This window comes from Alligator mississippiensis, chromosome 4 (assembly GCF_030867095.1).
Source record: "Alligator mississippiensis isolate rAllMis1 chromosome 4, rAllMis1, whole genome shotgun sequence".
Taxonomy (NCBI): domain Eukaryota; kingdom Metazoa; phylum Chordata; order Crocodylia; family Alligatoridae; genus Alligator; species Alligator mississippiensis.
In genome coordinates, this window is record NC_081827.1 from 109,434,935 (window position 1) to 109,453,587 (window position 18,653).

The 18,653-nt window shown below is 43.6% G+C and overlaps 1 protein-coding gene across 3 annotated transcripts in view; it reads right to left on the bottom strand.

The window, feature by feature from the left end:
* Positions 1 to 18,653, bottom strand: part of KDM7A (lysine demethylase 7A) — a 101,191-nt gene that overhangs the window by 7,952 nt on the left and 74,586 nt on the right. For 2 of the 3 annotated variants that reach the window (XM_059726461.1, XM_059726462.1), the window contains exons 11-18: positions 18,478 to 18,567; positions 17,356 to 17,565; positions 15,619 to 15,743; positions 13,505 to 13,665; positions 9,111 to 9,208; positions 7,492 to 7,640; positions 7,125 to 7,337; positions 1,576 to 1,657 (exon numbers count right to left, since the gene is read on the bottom strand). In XM_059726461.1, the coding sequence (XP_059582444.1) occupies positions 1,576 to 1,657; positions 7,125 to 7,337; positions 7,492 to 7,640; positions 9,111 to 9,208; positions 13,505 to 13,665; positions 15,619 to 15,743; positions 17,356 to 17,565; positions 18,478 to 18,567 (1,128 nt within the window). Of the gene's footprint in view, positions 1 to 1,575; positions 5,912 to 7,124; positions 7,338 to 7,491; positions 7,641 to 9,110; positions 9,209 to 13,504; positions 13,666 to 15,618; positions 15,744 to 17,355; positions 17,566 to 18,477; positions 18,568 to 18,653 lie in introns of all 3 variants that reach the window. The other variant, XR_009461757.1, reaches the window with a different exon arrangement.

Consider the following 18,653-nt stretch of genomic DNA (forward strand, 5'->3'; position numbering starts at 1 on the left):
AAAGACAAATATAATTTCATACTTCATTATGCCTACTTCTACTGTATACATAATAATCCCAATACTTTCTATATTTTATAGAAGTGAGGGCTTTTCTGGCGATCTTTAATTAGACTAACTACATAGTTCAGAGGGAGATGCGATTTTGCTGCTGCCCTCTGTAAAGCCATAGTATGCTGCAGTTATTCCTTGAAATAGATTAAGGCTCTTCAACACCCTTGCAGCCAGGGGCTGCACACTATGCCATCTATATGCTGTGGGGTCAGACCCCTGGAATTCCTCTTGGCAGTGCACAGCCACCCTGCTCCCCCTCCCCCATGTGACTGTGCGATAGGTGACTGCATGCTGGCTCTTGCAGGCCACAAGGCCAGTGGGCAATTTGTACAGCCCTGAACTAGACCCATCTTTGTGGTTTTGGGGGGAAAATACTGTTTAAAATCAGTATGTTCCAAATGAATCAACTGTCATGGTTCCCCTGTTTTACCTGTGGCAGGCTAGGGCATCAGGTCTATGTTGTGTGTCAGGGTTGACACTATGGATTTCATAGGATGGGCTGGATAGGGATGATCCTGCCTCAGGCAGGGGGTTGGACTGGATGATCTCTGAAGGGTTCCTTCCAGCCCTACTTCTCTATGATTTTATGATAAAGAAAACATATCTTCACATACCTTAATTTTATATTAGAGGAGATTTAAAATGATACTGGTGGGAAAAAAAATCACATTTGGATTACTGTAGATGAGACTACAGTTGACCGTGCTGGTTATATTGCCAGCTTGATGCTTGGAAAAAAAAACTCACTATTGAGCCTGGAAAACCTCACATTTTGACTTCAAATAAGTATTGGAGAAGACAAATCATGCAACTAGCATCTTTTTATGAATAACACTATACATTTACTTCACCCTAACTCTACTGCCAGCAGGAAAAAGAAACCACACCTTCTGATTACATATGCTGCAGTCTATATGCAGAAAGCAGCAACAGCACTGCAGGCATTCTGCCCACACCTAATACACTTTACCCATTAACAGATTTCTCAGTACACAAACTCATCTCAACTGGGAAGCACCACAGATTAACATGGGAAAACCTGAAAGAAATACTAGTTACATATGGTGAATCAAATTATTATGCAAGTAAGTAAAAGGACATAAATAATAGGTATATCCTAAAATGTACGCAAATATTTTGGATTAAATATTTTCTAGTTTACATGAATAAGTACCAAAGTGAACATTTTTATATTTACATTTCATGGTATTTTTCATTTTCTGTGTAATGAACTTTGAAGTGGATATTTCTACTACTTCAAGTGCATACTTCATCATTTTAGTACATAGATGCATTTATAGTTTTAGAGGTTTTTTTTCCACATATATCCCATGTCTGGGCATCACTTACTAGCTCCATAATAATCAATCAGTAATTTTGATGTGTAGTAAGGAGATCCCTTTTCCAGTTTTACTGGTCTAGCATCCAGTTGACAACTGGATATTTTTTTCTGTAACAAGGGCCTAAAATGTTTTGGTGTTGCTTTTGTTTTTTGGGTTTTTTGTTTGTTTGTTTTTTTACCTGAGGAGTAATCCTGGAAGCTTCATTTAGCTGCTTAGCCCACACTGCTGTACCTAAGTCACTCTCTTCTTCCTTCATGGGCCTACCTAGAGAGAAAGTTAACAAGATTAAAACTTTGAAATCTATAAGTGTGACCCAGGGAAAGAAATTAACAACTGAATGACATGGAAAGAAAAGAACCATGGGCAAATTTCCTAGCTATTTACCTGGTAACTCTAACACCTGTAAGATATTCACTCACCACAGCACTTGCTCCCCCACCCCTCCGCACGCACACAGTGAAAAAAAAAAATCTTTCTTCCTATCCATACCTAGTCCAAGTTTCCAATAGAGCAAAGTTCCTGCAGAATGTCCATATGGAGGATGAACGTGACTACATGGTTCCAAAAGTACTGATAGGCAGCGTGCCCTCATTGCTATATTACCAAATAGTGCATGATAGAGGCTTTCCTCATAAATTTCAGCCTTTTTAAGGGCACATCCACACATGCAGGCACGTGCGCTTGCAGCAGCTCAAGTAGCAGTGACACAAATTTGTGCCTCAGCACACGTGCCTGAACATTCACTTTGATGTGGGGCAAATTGACCCTGCCCAGCTCCTCCTGGATCTTCAGCCAGGGGAAGCTAGAGACTGAAGCCAGCACTTGTGCTGGCCCCAGCAGTATAAAAAGTTGCCCTGGCAAGCATCTCAGGACTATTTGCCCTCAAGCACTTCTAAGGCCTGGCTAGTTGGTATTTGGGGACACTAGCCCCTTGTGCCAGCTGGACTCCTGAAGCAACTCTAACCCAGAGTGACCCCCTGCCCCCCTACCCACTGCAGCAATCTGGCAGTGGGGGCTGCTGCCTGGCTGTGACCTGCTGCCACCTACGACAGCATCTGCCCCCTTGGACCTGCAGCCCCATTGCTACATGCCTGCCAGATCCAGACATGGACTACATGGCCACCTAGGCTGTGGTATAAGGACTGCAGAGCTGCCTGTACCTGTGGGCCAGCTACCAATGGACCACGCCTGCACAGCTGGCCTTTAGGCAGCACTGCTGTCATGTCTTCTGGTGCCCCCGCTCTGCTATCTGGGCAGTTAATGCCCAGAAGATGTGCTCATTGTGGTGGCCCTCTTTGAACTTTTGAAGTGTGTCCTCCTGACCCCAAATGGCCAGGAGATCAGCTACCTCATCTGCCCTCCAGCTGAGTCCCTGGCATTCCCTGTTTAAAAACTGCAAATGATCTGACAAAAACACAAACCCAAATTCTCTCATTAAGATAGCCAAAGTCTGTGTTCTTCTGTGATTAAAATGAAACACCACTATTCTGAGAGAGATCGATCAATTGATCGATCAATCAGTTGGGCAATGTTTGATATATTTACAATTTTAAAGCAAATCTGGAAGTCTACCAGTGCTTCTATCACCATAATGAAATAAATTCTAAATATCTTTACACTTTGATGTTTGCTTTTGGTTTTTATCATAAAAAAAAAAAACAGAGCTGCCCCTGTCCCATTTGCTCACCAGGATGTGGGGACAACTGCAGGTGGACCTGCAGCTGCTTTGTGGCACTGAACAGCACTGATATGCCAGTGCCCTGCTCTTGCCCCTCACTCCCAACCCACAGCCCCGCCAGTGCCCCATAACTCCTAACCCACAGCCCATGCCTACCCACTACTCACTCCCTCCCAGCAGCAGCTCCCTCTTAGCACCAGGACATGGGTCCAGCTGCAGCTGTTCCACCTGCTGCTTTGTGGCTCTGAGTAGTGCCAGCCCTTCTGCTCCCTGTACCTGTGCCCAGGCCCCAGCAATCTCCATGCCCTTCCTGGGACACCCTTGATTGACTCAGGACCTTCCCTTCTGGGACAACTTCCCCCTGCACAGGCTGTTCTGTGAGGCGCTCCAAGCCTGACTCTGGCAGATTCTCCTACCTAGAGCACCCCCCAATCCCCTATCCCCACCTCGCTCTCTCACATATCCCTGCTGCCACCCCTGGCCCATCACATATACCCATAGACCCTGCTGCCACCTCAATCTCCCCGCCCATCACAACTCCTCAAGTGGTTCCCAGGACCAGGAGCCCCCCCCAAGCTGGGGCCACATGTCCCAGCACTGGTGTGGTCATGGGGCAAGGCTGCAGTGTAGCAGTTGCCCCTGCAGCTTTGGCTCCCACTAATAGGTCCTGTCCCAGCTAGTGGCTAGACATGCAGGGTGAGATTTGTAGGGGCGAGGGATGTGGGGAGGATGCGAGTGTGGGGTTTGTGGGTGGATATTGGGGTTTTGTGGGTGGGTATGTGGGTAGGGGTGGGGGGTGGTTTGTGGGGGAACGAGCGAGCGAGCCACTGCTGGGAGGGGGCTGTGCCTGCAACAGGCCATGACCAACACAAGGGCCCACTGCTGGCTGCTGCAGCAGGGTGAGCAGGCATCTGGGAGACCCACCCCCACACAATCCCCCCCGCCATACACAGTCGTCCTGTCCCGTCCCCTCATGTCCCTGCTTGCCTGTGTCCACGCCACTGCTGTCAGCCTTGCCCTATTTCAATTTCCTTCAGCATACTGAGACAGCGTGCTGGAGCAGCAGGCATACAATGCATGCAGGAGCATGCCCCAAAGCAACTACAGGCTGGGTCCTCCAAAGAGACATTCTAGCACCTGGCCAGATCGTCTCTATGCCTACTGCATGTGCCGCTTTTTTCTGCCATCAGGCATCTCTATGCAGGTGTCTCTATGCCAGCCTGTGCCATTTTGTTGCGTTTTCTTTTGCTATCGGGATTTCCTAGTATCAAACTTAAGAGTCCGTGCTGCAAACAGAACCGTTTTTCGTTCCTGGCGTGCCTCCTGTAGCACCTCAAACTGCTTTGACATGGCATAACAGACATGTGCTCACTCATCTGGACACAGCCTAAGAGTCCACACAAAGGTGCAAGCTTTTATTTTTCTAACTCACATTCAACACTAGCTTCTTGTTTTGTTTCACTTAACTGCTGCTGTGCTGCGCATGTACAAGGAAGAAAAAAGGCCCTATCCTGAGTATAACAAATCAACATTTCTGTGCAAGAGAGTGAAAGCTAACAACACTGTTGACTTGTGTTAAAAAAAACCAAAAAAAACCCCTTATGTCCTAGGCTACACTAGGACCTCAGTTCAACTGAGGTTTGACTAGCTGACAAGGTTTAGCTACGAAAAGAGTTAAGTGTGGGATGGGAGAAGAACAACATTTGCATCAGGCTACGAAGCCACAGCCCTCTTGGCCAGTGCAATTTTATTTAAGAGGACGGACACCTCTTCCATTCTGACATTATATTTCTAACTTTGGCTAAAAGACAGGTGGAAAGAAAACTATATAGTAGGTTACCTTCTCATTTCTGAGAACACCTGTGGCCTCGCTCATCAGAATTTATTGCCTGAAATGATACTGAACTTCTCTGTTGTCTGAGAAGTCAAATTAAAAAAAGTATTATATTAATTGCACTCAGACTTGGCAAATCACCTTGGGAAGAACTGTGTGGCTAAAACTCCTTTCTGATTAGCCAATCTGTACATGTCAGTCAGGCTGTGCTGCAATTTCCTTTTCCATAAGTGAGAAGACTTTTCCAGGAAAAAAAAAAAAAATCTTTCCATGCTAGAAAATGAATTGCTTTTTAAATTTAAGCTAATATGAATTCTTTCCTCATTGAGAAATCGTGTCACTACAGTCATCTGTAATTCCCAGAATGCCTTCCTCTTGAAACTCCTTGGGATTTAGTCAAAATGCCTTGAACTCTAGTCAGTCTGTTGGGTTTTTTTTGACAGCCCCTAAGAGAATTATTATGCCTGAACCATTTTAACCAATATCAGCTCCCAAGCTTGTGACCAAAATAAGTTATTTCTGTAGAAATTCTTCTACAAAAGTAGTGGTTTTACCTAACAAATAAAGTAATGAGACTATTTTGGAATTACTTTGTTTTTCCAGACCAGCTGATACCCAAAGATGAATTAAAAGAATAAAGTTCTGTAGCAGGTTGTACATATAATCTTGACCAGGTAAGAATCAAGGCAAGATGAGCATCCCAACGAGTCTTATAAGACAACATTTAGAACTTTGTTTCTGCTGAAACAGTCCCAATGTAGGCATAGCCTTTGATTACCTCCTTGGGAAATGGATTCTCTCTTTCCCCCTACCTACACAGCCAGGCAAGTCATAGAACCTGCTGGTTACAAGTTGTTGTTGTTTATCAGTAATGTTTATGCTTGAAGGAATTGAATTAATGTAACTTGGTCTTTGTAAACAGATAACTGAAGAAAGGATGCTGTGGATTCCTTTTCCTTGCAGACCTACTGCTGAGATCCTCCAAGAATTCTGTGATGATCCCTGTAGAAGTCAACAAATTTGAGTCGGGATTTGCAAGAGAGAAACCAATTACTATAAACATGGAGTGATTTTGTGCAGAATAAACACAGGTTATTTAAGTCTAATGATGTTAAAAGGGCTTTGCTGATACCCAAAGACTTTGATGCAATTGTTTCAGAATGTGACTTCCAGGACCCACAAAGATTCTTCCACATCCACCTGGAGGCACTGTTGAACCACAAAAGCAATGAGCATTTCCAGTTCCGATCTGTACATAATGTTATGCTTCTATCCTAAATTCTATTTTTCAGATTCAAAAAAACAAAAAACAAAAAACCCACCCAAACAAACAAACAAAGCTCCCACAAAACCTGTTTCTATAGAGGATTTCAATTCAATTATATATTTCTTTCTAGCCTGAAGACATTTTCTCTAGGATAATTCATTCTTAAAGACACAATTATTGATGCCACTCCAGAGGTCCAGCAGCTCTGGACAAGACCTGGATTTAGTCATGTATTGATCTTTGTCTATAACATGGAATATGGGGATACAGAGATGTCCTCTGAATCTACATCCTAATAATCAAAGTCTGAAGTACTTTCTCCTTCTCCAAAGTTATCTTCTACAGGGATCAAAATATTGTGGAGAACAAAATGAATGCCTGTTCTTGCAATAAATTCTGAATTTTCCTCTCTGTTTCAGAGGTAGAGTTTTACTTCGTCAGCTGCTTCAGATATAGCACTTTCCAGGGTTCACCAACTGCTCATCCCTTGAGTGTATGAAAGCTGCCAATAGCTGCATGGCCTTTACATCTAGACTTCAGGAAAATGCCATATGTGCCTTTTAGAGAGAGAACACTTAAAAGCCATCAAGCCAATTGAGAATTCTAAGAATATCTAGTGAGACACATCATGAAAGCAGAACCATGGAGATCATATGAACTACTGCATTTAGCTCCCCCCTTCCGACCCCCAGAGGGGATTATAGCTTTTAGTTCATTCATCCACACCAGTGTGACTCTTGTAAAAATGCTGATGAAACTTTTAGAGTGAATGCTTGGGCCTAATGGAAACTAGGCTCCCAGTTTTCACAAGTTTGGAGCACCTGTTATATCCCACTGACTTTTCAGAAGTAGCCCAGAATTATTTAGGAATTTAACTTTAAGCATTTGTTTTTGAAAATCTTAGCCCTAGCAAAACAATGAAGAGTAGCAGTGATGGTTAATAAGTACCTACCACATTCCATTGTTTTATGACTCTGGGATGGCTGCCTGTCCTTATGTCTACTTCTGGGGTAGCTTTTGTGTTCCTGAAGAGAGGTTCTTTTATCTGTGCAGTCTGTGCTTTGCGTACGACTTGGTAAACATGTGGTATAGTGCAATCCTGCCATAGAAAGCATGCCCTGAATAGCTTCTTCCTCTGTACTTGTCGAGGTAGGACATTCCCTAAGGGAAAAAACAGGTAAGACAGTGCAAAAGGAAATTTTAAATTTTACTAAATCTATTTATCAATTTTACTTTCATGTTAAAAAAACATTATGAAAATATTACTTTGAAAGTTCAGATCAATTTATAAGCCTCCCTGCATCACTTTACTTACCTTTTACTTGGAGTTTCATTTCTAAATGGCTTCTGAGTAGTTTGAAAGAGGTCCCTTGTTATTTTATATTCCTCCTTGAAATTTGATGTCACCTCCTGTTTCTCTTCATCACCTGAGCTTTCTGAGTCCTCTGCAGAGGAATCCTTTTGCTAGAACAAGGGAAAAAATAGCACACAGACTGATCATCATGGATCTTAAAGTGACTGCTATTCTAATCTATGCTCAAAAGTTTTAAATCTTTGAATTGATCCAGTTTTCATAAATAAAAAGTGCACGCAAGTTCTATAACCATGAACACAGTAATAGAGATCTTGTAGCTCAGATTTAATAAACTTCAGCAAGAAAGTTTGAAACCAAATTTCAGGAGAATACAGCCAAGACCCTAAGTTCCTAGGAAAAAAAACCCTAAATAAAGATTGTTATTTGGAAAGGGAGGCTGTTTAAGCCTCAATTATTTTTAAAAGGGGAAACTGACCTTTAAACTATATCCAGCTCACCTTTATCAAATAATCTATCACTTGATATTCATTTCACCTTACCTGGATTGTACTTTACTGTGGTAACTGCCCATGTGCTTGCTGTTGCCTCATGGCAAAATGGAAGCCACAAGGCAGTAACTCACACTCATTATGGGCTAGGATTCTGCAGTGTAGATTCCACCTACCATGCTGAAAGATCATGTGGTTAAGCAGCTGCTGCAGAGCAGGTGACATGTAGTAAGTCCCTGTTCCTTTTACCCTACAATAAATGTGTATATCCGTAGCCTACAACACTTCTAACATTAACAATATCTCTTGTTTGATTCCATAATGGCAGAAAACAATTAAATGCATGCTGAATTTACACTACTGATTACAGCCATCACTTAGTGCACTGAAATGTGATCAGCGTAAATGCATTTTCTTGAAAGAACATGTATATTACACGAGAGCCTCAAAAAAGGATTTAGGCACCAATGCCCATTTAGCTGAATAGGAACTGGGTACCCAAGCTTAAGAAAACCAAAGGAATACAAATATTTTTTTCCCCAACCTATTTGCATTTATACACTACTAATACTAAAACTAAATCCCATTCCCGATACTTGGCTTTGTTATAAAAAGTAGCTAAGCTCAAATCTTTTTACATCCATACTACATTCTAGAGTTCTTAACTTGAGACTGCTCAAAATTATATTCCAGATCCACTGCGACTCACATCCATCTCCTGCCCTTTTTTATCCCATCTGAACAAAAGACCTGCCTTAATGAGTCAGCCCAATTTCACTCAAGCCTATCTTTGCAAGACCTTGTCCCAAGTGCATTTCAAGCATACGCTACCAGCTGTTACCTACTTTCCTTATTAGAACCCATAATGCACTTATGGCTCTTTTTACCATATACGCAATTCCTATGTGAACAAACTTTCAAAGGCTTTTTGAGAACAGACATTGCTCAAAACAATTTTATCATCTTGCCACTCCATTAGAATGGATAGGAGAATCAGGCAGGCAGCAGAAATAGGTAAGTAGATTTTTTTTAAATTTGTCCAAATTGATTATGAACAACCTAAAACAATAAAACAAAACAACAGCTTCAATTCTCATTTGATGAACTGTCATGACCTTCTCTAGCTTTTACCTGGGTAGTGCAATCAGGCTCAGATTCTTCTGAATCAGATATATCAGAGTATTCCGAGGATCCGTTCCTGAGTTCTGATTTCACACTTTCAAAGAACACTGTAGGGAGAGAAACTTATTAAATCAGTAACAAATATTAGGTGATCTGTCACCAAATTAAATTAGGTACCAGAGACTTAACACAGGCAATTACTTCAAAATAGGCCATTATAAATCTGTCTGATATTAGTTAACCTTCATTCTCCACAAGTGAGAACAACCCTCCTAAACAATCTTGTTCTTCCATTATCAGTTTTTTACTGCATCTCCTGCCTACTCATTACATGACCATTTCTCCTATATCTTGTTTTTCTTACATATGGAGTTTTACTTAAGCTTTTGCTCCATCTGCTACTTAACTCTGAGGCATCCTCTCCTCCCCCAGAGGCCTGAAGATAGATAATATGATACCCAGGGGCTCCTATACATGTGCAGCGAGGCTGCTCCAATGCGCTGTAACTGCCGCTCCAGCAGACGCCAGCATCACATGCATCAGTGTCCCCACGCTGAAAAATGGCAGTGGTGTACTTTAAACTAAAGCTCATTTGCTCCAGGTCCCTTGCTCATCTGCTCTCAGAGCTCTGCTAATTAAAATGCCCCACCGTCTCCCACCCCACCTCCCAGAGCACGTCTATAAATGCCCCAAAAAGCTTACTTATGTCTATCCCAACCATGTGGCTTGTCCATTAAAAAGATATTGTCCACAAGAATTCTTGCCACTATGGAAGGATGAAACACTCCAAAGACATGAGTAAGTTGACTGAACCACCATTTACTCTTGTGCAGTTACTGCTACTGAAGAACTGCCACACATGATATCATAGCTATAGATTATGTGATCACCATTACTAAACATCTGAGCTAGGGACAGACATTAAAAAAGCCTGAGCCTGAATTGATTCAATGTTTGCAGGTTAGTTTAACCTGGCTAGGCTGAACCAGTTTGTAACTACACAGACAGTCTCTCTCTGGATTGAGGAAATTAAGGCACATGCCTGCAGTGGCTCAGACTAGAAGCCTGGGGGGGGGGGTGCTAGAACAGCCCTCCTTTCCCTTCAACAATGCTAAAATGAGGGGGAGGGGGGATGTCCAGCTCCTGTCCGGACCTCTGATCAGAGAGGTCTGCCTGCACCAGCCCAGGCTTTTCCCTGCTGGCTGCTCAAGGGCCAGGAGTGTTGCCAGACCCCTGCTAACACTCTTAGGCAAGGGGAGGTATGCAGTGCATGCATCTGTTGATACAGAGTTTTTCAATCTACAGGCAAGTAAGCCAGCCAGAAGCTGATAACAGTGTTTATCACCCCATCAGCAAAACAGTAGCCTCTCTCCATTAGTTCAGACTCTTCTTAAACAGCTTAGGAGCTGACCTGTTGATTGTCTCCAAAAAGCCCTAAGCAGTCACTGTTCTGTCTGCCTGTCTCAGTGGAATTGGAGACACACAAACATCTCTCAGCATTAACTAGCATACCACATGTCTACGGTCCATGGGGCTGGGATAGGATTCCTGCTTGAGCAGTGTAGGTCAGGGGGAAGCCAGGCAGACCCTACTGTACCTGCAGTCTCTGCCGGAGCTGCAGCCAAGAAGCAGAGGGGAGGGACCAGCTCTGCTGTAGACCAGAGAGCGTGCTGGGATGCTAGGGGAGTCTGGTTTACCTTAAAGTAGAAAGGGGTCTGGGAAAGACGGTGCATAAACCAGTTTGAGCCAAATCAGTTAAGTCTGATACTACATTCAACCAGGTTTATCTCAAACCAGTTTCGGCCATTTTCAAAGGGGGTTATGTGCACTGATCATCTGTTCTGTCACAGGTTTAAACCAGCTTCTAATCACTTAAACCGGTTTATGTGTAATATCTGTCCCTAGCCTTGATGGAAGCCCTTGAAGTAGCAGAAAGATGAAAGGAGATTATCTCCATTATTGGGCTGATATGAACAGTTTTCAGATTAAAATACTGTATTAGCAAGAAGGGTCAAGGTGCTTTATACATCCTGCTTAATAATCCAGGACAGGGGCTCTTATTAAAGCAGAGAAAAAAAGATATCTGGGAAAAGTTTTATTTATATTGAACACTCTCAATGTGCTTGCTTGCAATGCAATGACCTATTCACTAATGAAAATTCTAGAATTATACGTTCCTGATACTCCAATCTTGTAATCTCTAGGTGAGGTTAGAAATTATAATTAGATCATGTTAAGAGCACTTAAACTTGATTGAACACACATTAAGGCTCATTAACAAGTGAAGTGCTAAGTGCCTTTAGCCACCTTTAAAGATAAACCACTTTAAGCGAGGATTACATGTGAGCTGTGCCACCTATTTAAAAAAGTTAACTTCTGGGTATTCACCCGAGATAAAGCCACAAAACTACAGTCCTCCAGTATCCCAAGAGGCACTGCTCCCAGGTGAACTATCTATTATCCAGGACTCTACAAGCCTGGATTGACAGCTGGAAATAGTTGGGCAACAGCTGGGTGGGGATGAGGTGAGTGGGGAGGGACGGAAAAGAGTTTAAAGATAGGGTAGGAGAGCCGGGGGAGGGGGTATGGCAAAGGGGACAAAAGGAAAGGGAGAGTGGGTGGATCGGGAGGTGCCAGGATACTGCTACCTCTGCAAATTAGCCCCGCCAACCCACAAATTGCCTCCTCCACCCCCCAGATCACTCCCCTGCCACCCCAATTGCCCTCTCTGCACACCTAGTGACCCCTCTACCCCCAGATTAGTGCCCTGCCACCATGATCAGCCCAGAAGTGGTGGAGATACTGGTAAGAGACTCTCTCCTCCTTGCCTGCTTTTGGGATCCCTGCAAACCATGCCACTTTTGCATACCCAGATCACGCCCCTGCCACGCTTTGCAACTGAACAGAAGGACTGAAGGGTGAGGAGCAGCAAGGAGCTGCCAGGCAGATGTGGAGCCCAGTGGGGGCTGGATCTGTGCGCGCAGAGGTAGCACAGGCTACAGGGAGCATACGAGCAGGTAGGAAGGGGGAACCCCTCCACCACCGCTCTCAAGCTGCTTGAGGTGCTATGGCAGCAATCCAGGTGTGGAAGGGGTCATATGGGGACTGATACGAGGCAGCAGGGTGCTTTGGGGCACAGAGGGAATGATCCAAGTAGCATTAAGGACCCTTCCCCTCTGCCAGTCTATACTGTGACTAGAGAACTGTGGTTTAAATGAGAATGAAGCACAATTTCAAACAATTTCAATAAATAATCTCGAAAACAAATCTTGAGCCTTCTCTAATCCATGCTTTTTATTAGGGGTACACCAATAGAGATTTCTTTCACCAATACCGATATCTGGTTATTCACCAGGTATATCAGCCAATACCAATCCAGTAACCGATTTACAAAAGCACAGCCTGACAGTGTGCAGAATAGCACCCTGCTGGTAAGTCTGTGGGGGGAGGAAGGGGTATGGGGGAGGGGGGTGCAGATCAAGGCCCCCATTGTAAAGGAGGGAGTGGGGCAGGGAAAAGGGCAGGGGCTGGAGCTAGGCCTGGGGGTGCTGCCTGGCCAGAGCAGCGAACAGGACACTGGGGCAGGGAGCAGGAAGGAAGGAGCCGCGAGCAGCTCATCCAGGGGGATCAGCATCCCAGCTCTTAAAAATGGCAGCAGCGGTGCTTGAACTAGAGCTCTTCAAATGAGCTTTAGTTCAAGCACTGCCACCACCATTTTAAAGTGTGGGGATGCTTTTAGGAGCAGAGCTGAACAGGGTGAGGGCAGATGCAGGCTGCCTGCTGTGGGCTCAGGGCCATCTGCCCTGCTCCCTCTGCCCCAGGAGCCACATGCTGGCCACACCACATCCCCAGCCCACCCAGCAGCAGGAGGCACAACTCACTGTCCCCAGTGCTTCTGGGTGCGCAGGGGGCACAAGGCCCCCATGCCTCCCCTAGGAGGTGTGCACAATGGGGAAAGCTGCCCCTCCTCCCCCCCTGGACAAGCTGTCCATGACTCCATCCCACTCCCCACTCTGGCCCTGGAGTCCCATTCACCGCCCTGGCTGGGCAGCGCCCCCAGTCTGAGCCCTTGCCCCATTCCCTCCATTATCATGGGGGACTCAATCTTCCCCCAGACCCTCCCTCCCCCACACCCCTTCCCCTCCACAGACTTACCTGCAGGATGCTGCTCTGCACACGGCCAGGCTGCATTCCTGGCCACATGCAGCCGTGCACATGCATGCGGCATCTGGGGCCCCAGCCAGAAGGCATATTGTATTTATTCATACATTATCAACTACACCAGCCAAAAAAAAAAAGTTGATAGTTGATAAAAGGTAAGTTAACATTTTTGGTACCAATCCAATATAATAGTAAGACTCCTCTGACCACCAAGGTACTAGACTGTCAAAAAACAAGCTTACTGTTCAGTGGTTTCTGGGTATCTCCATTCCCTTCTCCTTCCAAGCCTGAAGTCTGATCTTCTATCTTGATGGTCCTTGTCTTTTTTGATCTTGTCCTGTCATCTTCATCTTCACTATCTGCTGTGTAAAGACTCCTATCCATAAATGGTTGTCTTTCATCTCTACCTCAGAAGAAAAATAAAAAAATTAAAGAAGTTATTAATTGAACAAAAGCTTACATGATTTTTTCCTTTCCTTGTTACCTACAATATTCTTTTGGAAGCACAACAGTACAGAGAGGCAGTAGAACCAGAGGGCACAAAATTCTCTCACACCATTTGCCTACTTCTTTCTCCATTACCATGCATTTTTCCTGACTATAATCACTATGTAGCAAAATACATGACTTTGCATTTTGCTTTTCTATTTGTGAACCAACTGTCTCAGCATATATTTCTGAGAAAAACAACACCTCATGTTCTTTCTGTATACTGGTCTTTGAACATATTAAACTTAACCCTGCTTTTTCAAAAATGAAAAAATTATGTTTTTTTGGAATGTTTATTTCTCTGTAACAAATTTGTGCATTTCTTTACAGTTTTAAGGTCACTTTCCAATACAATTTATTAATCAATCAATCAACTGAATGTAATACTGTTCCCAAGGACTATGCAAGATACCTATCCTTTCCCAATACAACATCCAAGTGCCTCTTTGCTACTCCCAGAACAAAGTACAGGGGAGTAAATGAATCCCCTTCCCTAGTCTGTTCCCAGCATGGATCTTTCTTGTAAGAGCCAGGAAAATAAAATACAAGGGGATTTGAACAACAAATCAGAGACAGGAGAGGGAGGGGCAGGGCTAAAAGCAGGTGAGCTGCACACTGGCATAGCGGTCAGAGGTCCAAAGGAGTTGCAAAGACATTGGGTACGTTTCTGCAGTGTCCCCGAGTTATTCATTGCAGCAGATGGAGGCTGCGGAAGCTTAACCAGTAGTACAAACAGGGCAGCATAAAGCCAGTCATGGGTGGATCAAGAGGGGATGGTCTCTCTGGGTAGTTTCCCCCTGACCCCAAATGCTTGTTTCTTTGATGATGGAAGGCAGTGGAGATCACCTATGGGCATGCTGTGAGGACAGGAGGCAACAGCATATGTGGGGTGAAGTTATAGACCCACCCCCATCTGCCCCATGTCAGAGACTGTGAGGGGCAGAAGGAACTGTATGGGAAGGGGGTTTGGGGAAAAGAATGCTGAGGGCCATGAGGTGCTTGTTTGGTGGGACAGGGGGAGGTCACAGGCACCCAGAGACTTTTGTAGGTAAGGGAGCCTATAGGTGTAGAGGAGTGTGGGATGAGGAGAGGCTGGGTGATATGGGAGCAAGGATATATGAGGGGCAGATGGGGCTTGGAAGGTTATAGGGCCTATGGGGATGAACTGGTATGTGAAGGGGCCAAGAGATTATGAGCAACAGGAGCCCCAGAAGGTGTGAAGGACTACAGTGAGGTTTGATTGCTCAGAGGGGCAGAGGAGGGCTCAGTGGGGCATGAGGGGGGTGGTGATGGGTCACGATGGAACTAGTCTGTGCAGGGTGTAGTGGATTCATGGAGGCAGTGGTGGGGGGCAATACAGGACTCAGTAGGGCAGACTGAGTCTGATGGGTTTGGGCCACAACTGGATGGGGCCAAGCATGGGGATATATTGAGTAGCAGGGGACAGATTAGAGCCACGGGGCATTTGACATAAGGGCGGTGCATAAAATGGCAAATGAGGGGTACCTGGGGGCTAAATAGGAGTACCTGGGGCACCCACAGGTTGGGGTGCAGGGAGATGTGTCCATGACTACATTGTGCTTGGGGGTGGGGGGGGGAGAGCAGGGGGTGTAATACCTGTACCCCCTGGCACCAGGTGCCTTGCCCAGATTGGAACCAGGAGTCAGTCCTCCACAGACTCAGTTATATTTGTTCTTTTCGTGGATCATAAGCTGAACAACAGGTCTCTAGGCTCCTAACATATTAGTAAAGCTTATACTTCATTTTTAATTGGAGAAATAAATGTATTGTGCTATATCATGACGCACCACACCACCTGCACACACCTTTTCAAAACCCTAGATATTCACAAGACAGCTTCTTATACCTGATAATTCTTCCATTTGAGAGCAGAAGGCGTAAGTCATTGTCCTTTGTTCTCCATTCAGGTACTGTAGAAGATGGCTGAAAGGGCTTATTAAATCTTCCGTTCAGTTTAGAGTTTCCTGTATCCTGGAGAATAAAAAGGGCTGTTTATTATTCCCTCAGTCAAATAAGAAAGTTTAAATAATTTTTCCCCCACCTCAATAGTCCACAAGAGTCCCCAGTCTCCAAGTTCATATCAGACCTCTAATACATAGCAGAAAAAAGCTCAAAATAGTTATCAGTGACTGAAGTGACTTGATTAGGACACATATGGATACAAAGAATCCAGTGTTAATGCAATTCATTCCATCAATCTTTGGGGTACCTGCTTATTGTAACTACCCTCTTTTTTTTTTAAATAATCTTTCCAGACCAGTATGATAAAACAATTCCCATTAGAAGTTATCACTGTTCCTGACACACAAGAATAGCAACAAATTGATGCAAAACAAAAAACTGAGTTGCCCACTGCAACTGGTATAAAGCCTCTTAAATATTACCCAAAAACCTGCTCTCCAAGTAGCAATTTGAAAATGCTTCAGAGGAAGGTGAAATATACCATAATGCCAAATACCTGGTAGTAAGTGGAACATTCTTCTGAAACAGAAGCGTTTACGCTCCCTTAAAAAAAATGCTATTTTACTCTACCTCAAGACTGTCGAACTGGTAGTGCATAGGCTGCATCATGCAAAGGGCCAGCACGTGGCCTGTGTGCCCCATCAGCTGCCTCTACCATTGCATGCCAACAGCCCTGCCTGTGTGATTGAGTGATCCGAGGGAGTGGTGGTTCAACAGCCCTGCCCTATCTAATAAAACATATTTCTTATTAACAAAATAAAAGGCAAATATTTTTATAAATGTATTTTTTGCTTCAATCACATCATAAAAAAGCTTCACAGGTTACTCATCTCTGGGTGTGTCTACAACTGCAATTAGAAGGTGAAGCAATAAACTCCAGAGCTGTTTGAGCCAAAGTAAACTACTCCCAGGTACAGCATTGACATGTGTGCCCAGGACAGCAGCAATCTGAGCCAGGACAGACCAGCCCTGGGCTGGCAGATGGCACCAGGGGGTTAGTCCCAAGCTCCAGGTGGTAGAGGGGCTGGCTGGGGCACAAGGGTGCTGAAGTGCAGAGCTGTGTGGCTGGCAATAGGCAGCCCCCACACTTTAGCACCCTCATGATGGTGATGGGCTGGCTGAGGCATAATGTGCATTTCAGTGCAGTTACTTACTCCGCTGTAAGATACGGCAGTGTTACTTCATTACTGCACCCTCATACCTGGTGTACATGTAAACAGTGATGCTTTACTGTGTTCAGCTGAATGCTTCTTGCTCCTATAGCATACTTCTTGCTGCTATATTATAAATAGTAAATGGGAGGAACTAATTCACTATTTTACATAATGTTTGTATATATTTCTTCTTAATTTCTCCCATCTGAACCAAACAGTCCCAATACTTTCAGAAAATCCATTCAGCATAAAAATAATAGGATCTTTCAGTTACCTGGTATCTTCTTTCTCAAATGATAAGGGAAAACTATTTTAGGGCAACACGTACCACTAAGTCATTATTCAGTGGCATTATAACATGCTTATCCTATTTTACACATCCTAGTTTTATTCACCTTCCTAATAGAGCTTGAAATTTGTAACTTTCTGGGCTTTTGTTTATTTCTTCGATGAAATGTAATACTTGCCTCCTCCCATGGGGACATCTCCAGCCTTTTGAGTACTTCCCTTGTATGCAGCTCCAGGATGTCCAGATTAGAAGGAGTTTTGGTAGCATGGTCTCGCAGTTTCCTCACCTTTCGTCTAGAATGAGGAGGGGAGGTTGCTTCATGTGATGATCGCGATGCTGGGCACAAACCAAGAATTCCCTGAGTTTTAACTGGCTTGCTGTTTTCCTCCTTTAAATTGAAAATAAATGCGTCAGAGTGGTCTTACAGTGACAAGTCCACATATTTAATAAAGATTCTCATCTCACCCACCTAAATTAAAATTGTACGAGACAAAACAAAACTAAGTTCTTTGAAGTACTGTGTATATTCTTCTCTGCTTTGTTCCTAGTGACTCCTCTTCTGATTGGAACCTTTAGGTGCTCCTATAACATTAATGTTTAACAATAGCCACTATCACCACGGGCGACTGCCCTAGAAACTCTGGGCACAGCCATTGTATAAACACAGAGTAACTTCAATTCTCCTCAGTTCCCAGTATTATTCTATCCCCAAAACTCTGCATATTTCGAAGTGACTAGGAATCGTAAATCATGAGGGATGTAGTAGTAAAAAGGAGCACAATCCAGTAACAAAAAGAAAAAGCATGTGATGAAAAAATGTAAGAAAAATGGTGGTGCACTGGACAAAAAACAAAAAACTTCAACAAAAGAATAGGCAAGAAGGGAACCAGACAAATCATTAATAATAAAAACAAAACCTCAGAAAAGAGAGAGATTCTCAGCTGTAAACCATAATTTTTGACTAACTTATTCTCCAAATTATATTAATTATGGGGAAAATGAACACAAACAATTATCACATTACTATCATTTCAATTCATCAAAATATTGGTAGTTTGATGTATCAAAAACATTCTTACTTGGCTCTCCTTCAAAAATTAACAGGAAAAAGATACCCTAGAATTCAATTATTCTAAAACTACAATTACCAGGACATTCTTTTGGCTCATAGTGGTTGTTTAAGAAACATTTTGGTAAACATGGCAGTTTTATATTTGTATCTCCTATAATAAAGAGAAACATCAATATAATACAAGATGACAGGATTTTGCAGTGATGTTAAGCAATCTTTTATTCTTACCTCTACAGAACGAATCACTTTAGAAAGCTCTTTTATGAGATGCCCAGGCCTAATGTTGTCTGGAATTTCGAAGGCATGTTCTGTTACAAGCTATATTCAAAGGGTGAAAAAAAATATAACATAAGAAATGAAAATCAACTCAAAGGTAGCATAAAGCAGAAGAAACTACAAAGAGT